Source organism: Trematomus bernacchii, unplaced genomic scaffold, assembly GCF_902827165.1.
Source record: "Trematomus bernacchii unplaced genomic scaffold, fTreBer1.1, whole genome shotgun sequence".
Classification (NCBI taxonomy): Eukaryota; Metazoa; Chordata; class Actinopteri; order Perciformes; family Nototheniidae; genus Trematomus; species Trematomus bernacchii.
The window spans coordinates 4,902,305-4,915,390 of NW_022987739.1; the positions used below are offsets into that span (position 1 = coordinate 4,902,305).

The following is a 13,086-nucleotide window of genomic DNA, read 5'->3' on the forward strand; positions in this document are numbered from 1 at the left end:
TTACTAAACACTAGAAATATATATTTTACATTTGTCATAATGACTTAAATACCATTTTGTGTACCCTGTTGAAGACCGTTACCATAGGAAACAAATACTACAATATTTTGAATTTGGTTTTGTTTTTTATCAAATGTTCGTATTTATTCATCATTATTTAGATGAATTAATGAGGACATGGTTCATGTGTGCCTCGCGTGACACAGCCTAATCAAACATTTCTTTGACTTGTGTGACAAACTAGCTGAACCTCAGTAACCACAGTTTCCAACCTCAGATATGAGTGTTGATGTCAGAAGACACCACACTCATATCTTCAAGTAAAGTGTCATGAAACGTGTCTTATTGTCTTGGTATACTGCTGTAGACACGTATGCAAACAGCGTTTCAAGTGGCTGCCCTTTGCCATTTTTTAGGAAAATAGGAAATAAATAAATAACATAAAATATAATATTACGATTACTGTCATTCACAATCACATTCTTTCCTGAATGATCATTCTCCATAATGTACGTGATTTACCAATAGTAGGAATGTTTCATTTTGAATCTATTATATTACATTATCTTATTTATAGTCTAATGGGATGGCATTCATATCTTGGAACCTGGAATAGCTTCTTAGCAATGTCATAGGACCTTCACTATGGTTTGCTGACGTTATATAGCTTCATTGAGCAATATAGAACATCAACATGTTATATACATTATATTTATATATTTTTAAATATTTAAAATAACTTATTTATTTCCTGTTAGGTTAAAACACAAGTTAATTTATTTACTTCTTCTGTAAAAAAATCTTCTGTTAATCCCCTTGTATGAGTGTCTTGGCTGACCTGCTTCTCTGACTAAGCAGCTCAATAAATAAATATCTGCCTGCACAATCCAATCTGTTTCATTGAATGAAAGAGAAAACGATATTTGAGAAACATTTTTAATGTTGCCATTGCATTAAAGAGCAAACACTCAGTGACTAAGACACATCCTTTCCTACCAAATACATACAAGTGTGCTGAAGCAAAGCTTTTTGAAATATTGTTACATTTTACAAACATTTCTTCGCTTTAATACAGGCGTTGATCCAGGAACGGTATTCTGAGATATCAATGTAGACGCTGGGTAAACCTGTGAAGGAACAGTCCTCGTTGACAGTCGCAATTCCAACAGCTTTCCCCTTGCACACGAGGGGTCCACCAGCATCTCTCTGTGAGCAGGAAATATCTTTATTTGTTAAAAAGATTATGCATGATGTTATACCTTCTTTTGGAATAAGAAACAAATGTATCTAACATACCTTACAAAATCGTCCCTCGTCTGTTGTCTGTTTTCCACCTGTACAGATAGCATTGGCACGAAGTCCAGGAATCTGCACTTTGCAAGCCTCCTGGCTGATGACAGTCACGTTCACCACATTGAGCTGATCGTCATGATCAGATCCATTGTTCTTCACTGGACCCCATCCAGCAAATTGGCACTTTTCATTTTCTTTTACATCCGTTTCAGGGTCTTGAAGTTGAATTTCTTTTGGTAGATCGTCTGGTTTTTTTCGATATATCTTGAGACGAATAAAATCAAAAAGCAGTTTTTCAAAACAGTCTTACTCTACATCAGGGCTATTCAATTGGCGGCCCGCGGGCCAAATCCGGCCCCGGGGTGATATTTACTGGCCCTTTGAGTATAATGTTAAAAAGTCATCAATTTTTTTTTTTTAAGATTTTTTTTTTTTTTTGTGCCATAGTGCCTTTATTCCAGAGAGGGTGTTACATTGAGAGATAGAGGGGTAGACAATGCCTGAAAACTTCGACGGGCTCGGGTTTCGAACCCACCTACTATACTGTAGTGACAACTCCTGTCATTGATTGCATCTCTGCGTGAATGATTAGATCAATGAAATCAAATGAAACATGTAGGCCTACTGAGTTCTGAACTTGCCATTTAGATCTATAAAGGCCTTGGGGCTATGTTGTTTGATTGAATTAAACACAATATATGCACTCCACTATGCTGTTGTAGTATTTACTGTATCTGAAGCTCTTAAATATGATTGCTCATATTTCAAGCCATCTTTTTCCCGGCCCCTTGCTTTGGATCATTTTCATCAACCGGCCCCCATTCCAAACTAATTGAATAGCCCTGCTCTACATCATATGTCATGTACAGATTGGTTTGTTGGAGCACATGAGTCACTTAAATAAAGGTTATTACGAGCAGTATTACAGTAAATCAACCGGTTTTTGGTTGTGCTGTGTAAATATTATAAGCAGGAATATTTAATACTATTTGCTTCCCCCCGTTTATTTACATTTACCCTCACTGAAATTAAACTCAGTTGTTTAATTTTCTTCAAACCAAGGGACTACTGGGCTGAATAAACTTACTTCAATGAGCATGATGTCAGTCCCAATTCCAGGTGGGGGTTTGCATGTGGATTTAAAGTGTTCTTTTACTTTAGAGCCAGGTTTGCTGAGATGGTGGGTGCCGAGAACAACCATTACTTTTCCGTCTTCATCACTGAAAAAGACATCAGTGAGAGGTTATTGTTGTATTTTGTAAAGTTGTGACAACACAGAACAAATGAAACATGCTTTTTACATCAAACAACAAAACATTAGCTAGAAAAGGAGGATTAACTTACAATTTACACCCCCCATGGGTGACAACAAAATGTTTGCTGACAAGGAATCCTCCACATTTGTGTTCACCGTCTTCCTGCACCGATACCATATACTTCATCAACTTATCGTCGGCAATTTTCCCATTTATGATTTTACTTCCAAGTACTGTAATCATATGAATAAAATAACAAAGAGTTAAAACTAGTTATTATCTAATTTTCAGGATGAAGAAAAGTCATCAGAGCAACTTACCGTTTTGATCTTGGCATGCCAGAAGAAAAAGAAGCAGAATCTTGTAGAGCCCACGCATCGTGGCGACAGGATGATCAGCCCGCTGTCAAGTGGAACCTTTTTACTGCAGAGTTCGAACTACACAATATGATTGCCATCTATTTATCTTCACTTCCAACCACATCCTGCGGGAGATGCTATTTTGCAACATTGAAAAAAACATACATCATGTACATACTATGTGTTAGGACATACATTTATAAATTCCTCCTCTTCCTCCATGTCACTCCCCATCCATTTTCACAAAGATCTTTTATAAACCTATTACTTGCATCATTTCCTGCCGTTAGTAGGTGAAACTGGCAGGCTGTGTCCAGTAACCAGGACTTTCCCACAAGCACATGTCGAAGTGAATAAAAGTGACCAGCTAGGGGTTTTCTTTTAGCCTGTAAAGCCTACATTTGGTTGCCTCTGTCACGTTTTAAAGCCACTATTTCATCGTACACACAGAAACTTATGACTGTTAACCCAATTTTGACATGCAGTGAAATATTGAGCAACATTAAGTCCTTGTGCATTTTCCCCTCTCTCTGTAAATAGCTATTCATATTGAAAACCACACCTATTCCTAACCAGCACTTTTGTAACTGAGCATCATTAGACCTTAATAGTATTTGTTTATGAATCTATTGAAACCTTCATCACATGTTATACTTAATTGATACAGTATACTATACTCCACATAATGGCAGCAAGCATTTTTCTATTTATTTGTAATAATGATAATACACTTTATTTATATAGCACCTCTTCAGAACTGCTTTTAATCTGTAATTAATGTTGTGTTTTATATATTTTAAGTGTGTTGTTTTAATGTTTTTTTTTTCGAGTTTCTAGATAAGCGCTCCTTAAATAAAATGCATTATTATTATCATTATTATAGAACCTTCAATGCAAGATGCAGCCTAAGGTGCTTTACAGATACAAAATAAAGAAGGAGGAACATAATTAAAAACAAGTTATAAAAAACAGACAGTTATATCACATAACCATAAAACAATAAAACATAAACAGTGATACCTCTAAAATGACTCAAAATTAAAAGATAGGTCTTCAATTTACTTTTAAAAACTCCAATGGAGTTTGCTGTTCTAAGATCCAATGGGAAAAACATAAAGCAGCCTCCCCAGATTTCTTGTGTATTACTTTAGGTACTTCTAAAAGAAATGCATCGGAGGATCTGAGGGTCCTTGTTGGGTTATCAAAAGAAAGGCAGTCCCTGATGTGTGTAGGGCCCGGGTTATGTAAAGCCTTGTAAATAATTAAAACCATTTTAAAATCAACTCGGAAAGACACCGGTAACCAGTGCAGTGATGCCCGCACAGGGAACATGTGATCCCTTTTTTCTGTGTTTGTTAAAATCCTAGTCGCAGCAATCTGAATTAATTGCAATTTCTTTAAAGATTTTTTTGGAGACCACGAGAATTGCAGTAGTCCAAGCGACTAGTAATAAAAGCATGTAAAACAATTTCAGCTGAGTTAGATTTCTGATACTGTTTGCCATTTTTTTACATTAGTTAATTCTATTGAAGTGCGTTCTATGAGTGTTAAAAGTTGCTTATAATCCGACATTGAAACTATGGTGACGTCACATGCTCAACCTCTCCAAGTGCAGGATCTCATTATTATGATTATTTAAACATACAAAATGAATGTATACTGATGAAATAAACCTTGATAGACCAATCTGTGACACCACAAAGCCTCAATATTACAATGAATCTTTGCTGAAGTAAAACCTTTTCCTAAAAGAGATTCAAACCTCATGTGTTCGGATAAGGAAAAGAGAAAACAACATTTGAGACATTTGCTTTATTTTGCTTTTCCATTAAAGAGCGAACACTGACAGAGCAGCTGAGACACAGCCTCCCCTCCTAAATACATTCAAAGTGTGCTGAAGCAAAGCTTTAGGAAATTGTATATTAAGCTTTTTAATTGATGAAACTGTTGATCCAGCCAAGGTATTTGGAGATCTCTGTGTAGACGTTGGGTTTATTTGGGTAGTCACAGTTTCTGTCGTAGTTGTAAGACACAATACCAACAGCTATCCCGTCGCACACCAGAGGACCACCAGAATCACCCTGTGAACAAGGAATATTATTCATTATTGATTATTTTATTTAAGAATTTTAAAGCATTTTTATACCAGCTTACATTTTACATCAACAAAGAGAAATCATACCTGACAGAAGCCTTTGCTGCTGCCATAACCGCCGGCACAGATAACATCGGAAGGAAATACCGACCCCATGACTGAGAGCATGTGTTCAGGTTTATGACAGACACATCCACCATCATCAGCCTATCAACAACTCCACCACCAGTCTTTATGAAACCCCATCCAGCTAGATAGCAGGTTTTCTTTTCTTGAATGTTCATATTAGACGGAGGAAGGGCAATGATTTGTTTTTTGTTCCCGGCAACTTTCCTCGTCAGCTGGAGAGGAACAACATCTCAAAGTAAATCTCACAAAACTAGCAATGTGTGTAATATAAGATAATGCTTTTTTATTCTTCAGACTTCAATGTAACAAAAAATGACTGAATATGAAGCTGAAAGTTACATTATTAATTTGATCCAAAAAAAATGTGTACTTACTTTGAGGAGCATGATGTCATAACCTTTGTCTACTTGTGTATAGGATCGGTGTTTGTAGCTCTGTTCAATGTATCTTACATTTTCATCACTAACGTTGCTGAGATCGTGAGTGCCAACAACGACCCTGTCCAGTTTCCTGAATGAAAGATAATATTCAATATTGAAAATAAAGATGGCAAATATATCTTGAAGACTTTTCAAATTGCTTTCTAATTGAATGATTCAAAGATAGTGGATAAAGGAAGTTATACTCACACGGCGCTACACTGCGCAGCAGTGAGCACAAAGTCTTCGCTGATCAGGAATCCTCCGCACACATGTTTCTCGTTGCTTTGCAGGGAGACTAAAAACTCGAATGTATCATCTGGGGCTATTTCTTTTTGTTGTTATGCTACACCCATCTGCTGAAATAAGTAAAGAGTCATAGGTTAATTTCAGGTAATGATTGGAGCATAACAAACAGAGTTCGGAGTATTACCATTTTGTCCGAGAGATGTCAGGACCTGAAAAAGCAGGAGTTTGTGCAGAGCATGCATGATGCCTGCAAGCCAATTGACTTGCCTTTGATCTTCGGGGCATTAAGTTGATCCTTTTATGCAGCACTTTGTCACATTAAAGGTCCCATGTCATGGCCATTTCTACTGATCATAATTCAATTGTTGAGGTCTACTAAAATAGATTTACATTGTTCAATTTTCCAAAACCACATTTGTTTTCTCATACAGCATCTCTGTATAGTATGTGTATTCACTCTCTGTCCTCCACGCCTTGTTGGAGCTCCTGCCCCCCCCCTCCCTATGAGCCCACTGTGCTCTGATTGGTCAGCTCGCCCACTCTGTTCTGATGAGTCCACCACCGTTACAGCGGAACATCAGTGTTTATGTTTTACAATGGCGTTTGTTAGCAACCAGAAAAGGACACCAGTTATAACAAACAGATGAGATTGCTGCGTGGGGTCGCTGCTCCGCCCTGTGAGGCTCGAGGAGAGGACAGTGTGAGGTGGATTACTGGTGTTGTTTCCTTGTTGCTGCGTGGGGTCTGCGTGCCATGCCAGCGGTCACCGCAGAGCACCGCGGTGACCGCTGGCATGGCACTTGGTCTATATCCAGCATCCAGGGAAACACAGCGGGAAATCCACTTCACACTGTCCTCTCCTCGAGCCTCACAGGGCGGACTCGTGAGCTGCTCGGGAGTCCACCTTGGCAGAGGGTGTGCCTATTGTTCTATAGCTGCGCCAATTGGTCCATTTGGACTTAGTGACGTCAATAGGCCCCGGAATGGAAATGGAAAAAGAAAAATGTACAACGAGGCGTTCTGGGGCAGCATAGACACGTCTTTTCTGTGTTAGAGTTTTACTCGCTACAGGGTGTACTTTGAGGGTTTGTGACTTTGCAGACTGTTTACATGCCGAAAAAGCTACATAACACACAAGGGGACGGGTAATAACCGGAAAAGCAAATGATGGGACCTTTAACACATCGATTATTTTGAATTCTGACCACATCCACATGCAAGGTTTGCCTGCAAGTTTGCACTAACATATTTCATTAGTCCCTATTTTGCCGTTTTTTTTTTGTTAAAGCAGCCCACTCAAACCTTTCTTGTGAAATCTGCAACAAACCAGCTGAACCACAGAAACGGGTTTCCTGCTTCACTTCTGAGCTAACATCAAAGTTGTAAAACAAATACTATTTAATCACTTTGATCATCATTTCACAGAAAAATGATCTAAATGTAAAATCTAAATGGGGGTGAATGGCCGCTTCCTTCATATCAATCCAAACTATATCTGCAAAGTCTTGAGACTGCATGTGACACGGTTGCTTAAGGTGACAAAATCTATCCACAGACACACGAGTACTAGGTATATGTTAATTTAGTAGAGTCCTTTTCATTTGGCTCTATACAAATAACATTTATGATAAATATAATCTTAAATTATAAGACCCTGTATTAAAAGCTAACATGTTGGGGACATGACCAAGTGATGCGACTGCATTCATCAAAATCTGCACATATCTTTAAAACTTAAATGATCTGCACAGCCACAGTTAATGTTCAATGTTTCCAGACAGACATGAATTAATCTAATGTTACAGCAGATTGGAAACCAGGCATAACAGTTATGGTTGAAAGGATATTGAAAAAATAAACAAAATGAATATGCAGTGCAAATGTTAGGCCTTTACTCGAATATGGAGATTTCTTAAAAGGCCCAACCAGTCACTTAATGACATTAATAACTAAGGATTTCATGTCTTGTAAGAAAGTAAATTCTAATAAAGATACAAATGTATGTAAATGTGCTCTTTCTAAAGAATAAAAAACACTTCATTCAAGGCCGCATTACAAACATGATATCCGGCACCTGCCCTCGGCATATATACGTTTTTAATATTATGTTGTTTGGCACCTATAACTCTCCTTATTTCTTAGTGATACCTTTTGTATTTGGCTATTGTGTTGCTGATTTGGAGGTATTTTATCCTGGGGTTATTTCATGACCTTGGCATTTCTGTTTCCTGTTTTATTTTGTAAAAAGCACTCACCTTGTTTCATTGACTTCCTGTTTATGTGGTTTCCCACTTTATGTGAGTGTTGGCCTCGTCCTGATTGGATCCACCTGTGTGTATCTTGAATCATGAACTGAATGCCTGCAATACAATTGTTCCAGTAATCTACAGGGTCGTTGGACAGCTACAGTGACCTCTTGCCTAGCATTTAGGGCAGGGTTAGTGAGCATGGGCAAATCAATGGTAAAATCAGCTGTGCCACTGATTTTAATGATGTCTCAAAGTGAGGTGTTCATACTTTATCCGTGAAAACATTCATGAAATACGCCCTTTTTCGTAAAAAGGATGGTTGGATTACAAAACACGTGTAACTTGCATGTCCAAAACAGGCTTTCATAATAGATGCAAGAAACTTTTAGTGTTAAAGACAACGGCCATATTGAGGCCCACAACGCTTTAAGGGTTAAAACTGCTGTATGTGTCACAGGGTACAAGATTACAATTAAATGTTAAAGTTGTTTAGCAAAGATAGACATTTTGATTTTTTTTACGAATAGACGTTTCCTGGTTCCACCGCTGGAACATTGTAGACAAAAACGCGAGAGACTCATATCTTCAAGAAAAGTGCCATACAACGTGTCTTATCGTCTTGGTCATAGACTGTATATATAAAGGTCTTGGTATACTGCTGTATGCCAGACACATATGCAAACAGCGTTTCAAGTGGCTGCCCTTTGCCGTTTTTTAGGAAAATAGGAAATAAATAAATAATAATAAATATAATACTACGAATACTATCATTCACAACCTTTTCTCTTTCCTGAATGGTCATTCTCCATAATGTACGTGATTTACCAATAGTTTCATTTTTAATCTATTATATTACATTATCTTATTTATAGTCTAATGGGATGGCAATCATATCTTGGAACCTGGAATAGCTTCTTAGCAATGTCATAGGACCTTCACTATGGTTTGCTGACGTTATATAGCTTCATTGAGCAATATAGAACATCAAAATGTTATATGCATATTATATTTATATATATATATTTTTTTTAAATAACTTGTTTATTTCCTGTTAGGTTAAAACACAAGTTAATTTCTTTCTTTCATTGTTTTTAACACACTTCTTCTGTAAAAATCTTCTTACCATTTAATACTTTGTCGATCCAGGAACGGTATTTTGAGATATCAATGTAGACGTTGGGTGAACCTGGGAAGGAACATTTGTCGTCGACAGTCGCAATTCCAACAGCTTTCCCCTTGCACACGAGGGGTCCACCAGCATCACTCTGTGAGCAGGAAATATCTTTATTTGTTAATAAGATTATGCATGATGTTATACCTTCTTTTGGAATAAGAAACAAATGCATCTATGAAACATACCTTACAAAATCCTCCATTGTCTGTTGTCTGTTTTCCACCTGTACAGATAGCTTTAGCACGAAGTCCAGGAATCTGCACTTTGCAAGCCTTCGGGCTGATGACAGTCACGTTCACCACATTGAGCTGATCGTCATAATCAGATCCATCGTTCTCCACTGGACCCCATCCAGCTAATTGGCACTTTTCATTTTCTTTTACATCCGTTTCAGGGTCTTGAAGTTGAATTTCTTCTGGTAGTTTTTCTGGTTCTGTTGAATTTATCTTGAGATGAATAAAATCAAAAAGCAGTTTTTCAAAACACAGTCTTACTCTACATCATATGTCAGGTACAGATTGGTTTGTTGGAGCACATGAGTCACTTAAATAAAGGTTATTACGAGCAGTATTACAGTAAATCAACCGGTTTTTGATTGTGCTGTGTAAATATTATAAGCAGGAATATTTAATACTATTTGCTTCCCCCCGTTTATTTACATTTACCCTCACTGAATTAAACTCAGTTGTTTAATTTTCTTCAAACCAAGGGACTACTGGGCTGAATAAACTTACTTCAATGAGCATGATGTCAGTCCCAATTCCAGGTGGGGGTTTCCATGTGGACATAATGTGTCTTTTTATTTTATTGCGAGGATTACTGAGAACGTGGGTGCCGAGAACAACCATTACTTTTCCGTCTTCATCACTGAAAAAGACATCAGTGAGAGGTTATTGTTGTATTTTGTAAAGTTGTGACAACACAGAAAAAATGAAACATGATTTTTACATCAAACAACAAAACATTAGCTAGAAAAGGAGGATTAACTTACAATTTACACCCCCCATGGGTGACAACAAAATGTTTGCTGACAAGGAATCCTCCACATATGTGTTCACCGTCTTCCTGCACCGATACCATATACTTCATCAAATTATCGTCGGCAATTTTCCCATTTATGATTTTACTTCCAAGTACTGTAATCATATGAATAAAATAACAGAGTTAAAACTAGTTATTATTTCATTTGCAGGGTGAAGAAAAGTCATCAGAGCAATTTACCGTTTTGATCTTGGCATGCCAGAAGAAAAAGAAGCAGAAACTTGTAGAGCCCACGCATCGTGGCGACAGGATGATCAGCCCGCTGTCAAGTGGAACCTTTTTACTGCAGAGTTCGAACTACACAATATGATTGCCATCTATTTATCTTCACTTCCAACCACATCCTGCGGGAGATGCTATTTTGCAACATTGAAAAGAACATACATCATGTACATACTATGTGTTAGGACATACATTTATAAATTCCTCCTCTTCCTCCATGTCACTCCCCATCCATTTTCACAAAGATCTTTTATAAAGCTATTACTTGCATCATTTCCTGTGTCAGTGTGGCGATGCAGTTGTTTTGACATGTGTATAATTTTAAATGTATTTCTTAATTTGTTCAGCTTTATTTCTATTGATATTGGCACAAAATAAATACTTTAACATGTAAATGGAAGGGGTTATTTACATACAAGTTGTTTTTTTAGTACAGTACTAATGGCAGCAAACCTGCATCCTGCAACATTGCTGCCGTTAGTAGGTGAAACTGGCAGGCTGTGTCCAGTAACCAGGACTTTCCCACAAGCATATGTAGAAGCAAGGGTGTAACTTTGGTTTGAGAAGTGGGGGGGACACAAAACAGGGGGTCCTCCGCAATGAAACATTTTTCTCAATTTAATTCAATTTCCTGCCTTTCTACGAATATATTAGGGACTATGGTGTTAAAAAATCAAAGAAAAATGTGTAGTATATATAATGAGGAGAATATTTTTGTCTTTAAATTGAAGTTAAAAGCATCAATCTGGTGCACTTTGAGAGCAAAATTAAGAGATTTATGGATACAGCTCTCAACACTCATATGAAACAGAACTGTATACATTTCAATATTCCAAAAACCATTAGAATATGCTCACAACCAATAACACATAATTGATATACTCCTCTCTCCTATCTTAAACTTACCTAGTCTGCATTCTTTCTTTTTATGTATGCATATTTTACTAATCACTCCCCTTTTAAACTGTGTCTTTTAATTTTTTACTGACATTGAAATGATTTCTTAACTTATTTTGAACAACTATATTAAATAGATGGAAATATTTCTTTACATAGATGACCAAACCGTTTGAGACCCACTGAGATAACTTAGACTAAAGTTTACAATCTAATCACTCAGCGAGTCCTTTACATCGGCTAAACTGACGTTATCTCAGCCTCTCAGTCTTAATAAACACATTTGAAAAGTGGGGGGGACACAAACGGGATTTTGAAAAGTGGGGGGGACATGTCCCCCCTGTCCCCAGTGGAAACTACGCCCATGAAGTGAATAAAAGTGACCAGCTAGGGGTTTTCTTTTAGCCTGTAAAGCCTACATTTGGTTGCCTCTGTCACATTTTCAAGCCACTATTTCATCGTACACACAGAAACTTATGACTGTTAACCCAATTTTGACATGCAGTGTAATATTGAGGAACATTAAGTCCTTGTGCATTTCCCCCTCTCTCTGTAAATAGCTATTCATATTGAAAACCACACCTATTCCTAACCAGCACTTTTGTAACTGAGCATCATTAGACCTTAATAGTATGTTTGTATGAATCTATTGAAACCTTCACCACATGTTATACTTAATTGTATACTGATAATACACTTTATTTATATAGCACCTCTTCAGAACTGCTTTTAATCTGTAATTAATGTTGTGTTTTATATATTTTAAGTGTTTTGTTTTAATTATGTTTTAATTTATTTTATTACTGTGTAAAGTGTCTTTGAGTTTCTAGATAAGCGCTCTTTAAATAAAATGCATTATTATTATTATTATTATTATTATTATTATTATTATTATTATTATTATTATTATTATTATTATTATTATTATTATTATTATTATTATTATTATTATTATCATTATCATTATTATAGAACCTTTAATCCAAGATGCAGCCTAAGGTGCTTTACAGATACAAAAAACAATAAAACATAAACAGTGATACCTCTAAAATGACTCCAAATTCAAAGATAGGTCTTCAATTTACTTTTAAAAACTCCAATGGAGTTTGCTGTTCTAAGATCCAATGGGAAAAACATAAAGCAGCCTCCCCAGATTTATTGTGTATTACTTTAGGTACTTCTAAAAGAAATGCATCGGAGGATCTGAGTGTCCTTGTTGGGTTATCAAAAGAAAGGCAGTCCCTGATGTGTGTAGGGCCCGGGTTATGTAAAGCCTTGTAAATAATTAAAAGCATTTTAAAATAAACTCGGAAAGACACCGGTAACCAGTGCAGTGATGCCAGCACAGGGAACATGTGATCCCTTTTTTCTGTGTTTGTTAAAATCCTAGTCGCAGCAATCTGAATTAATTGCAATTTCTTTAAAGATTTTTTTGGAGACCACGAGAATTGCAGTAGTCCAAGCGACTAGTAATAAAAGCATGTAAAACAATTTCAGCTGAGTTAGATTTCTGATACTGTTTGCCATTTTTTTATTTTATATTAATAGATTTTATTTTATCTATTCAAAGATAGCGGATAAAGGAAGTTATACTCACTCGGCGCTACAGTGCGCAGCAGTGAGCACAAAGTCTCGTTGTTTTGCAGGGAGACTAAAAACTTGAACGTACCATCTGGGGCTATTGCTCCTTTTATACTCCCATC

The 13,086-nt window shown here is 36.7% G+C and overlaps 2 protein-coding genes across 2 annotated transcripts in view; both read right to left on the reverse strand.

The window, feature by feature from the left end:
* Nucleotides 1–940: 940 nt before the first annotated feature.
* LOC117496130 (granzyme K-like) lies at nt 941–3,031 on the reverse strand. Its single transcript, XM_034147833.1, has 5 exons — nt 2,870–3,031; nt 2,638–2,782; nt 2,381–2,513; nt 1,297–1,557; nt 941–1,206 (listed from the first exon to the last, which is right to left on the reverse strand). The coding sequence occupies exons 1-5, from the start codon at nt 2,925–2,927 to the stop codon at nt 1,048–1,050; spliced, it is 756 nt and encodes a 251-aa protein (XP_034003724.1). The 5' UTR covers nt 2,928–3,031; the 3' UTR covers nt 941–1,047.
* Nucleotides 3,032–4,705: 1,674 nt separating this feature from the next.
* LOC117496133 (elastase-1-like) overlaps nt 4,706–13,086 on the reverse strand; it is a 43,253-nt gene continuing 34,872 nt past the window's right edge. The window contains exon 5 of the mRNA XM_034147839.1: nt 4,706–4,989. Coding sequence (XP_034003730.1) covers nt 4,840–4,989 — 150 coding nt within the window. The 3' untranslated portion in view covers nt 4,706–4,839. The remainder of the gene's footprint in view (nt 4,990–13,086) is intronic.

What these genes read in the sequence shown, in the direction of transcription:
- LOC117496130 (XM_034147833.1), bottom strand. Translation starts at nt 2,927, where the DNA reads ATGCGTGGGCTCTACAAGATTCTGCTTCTTTTTCTTCTGGCATGCCAA. An exon ending in CTGACATCATGCTCATTGAA is followed by an intron (nt 1,558 to 2,380) that starts GTAAGTTTATTC and finishes ATTCGTCTCAAG; the next exon opens with ATATATCGAAAAAAACCAGA. An exon ending in ACGAGGGACGATTTTGTAAG is followed by an intron (nt 1,207 to 1,296) that starts GTATGTTAGATA and finishes TCCTGCTCACAG; the next exon opens with AGAGATGCTGGTGGACCCCT.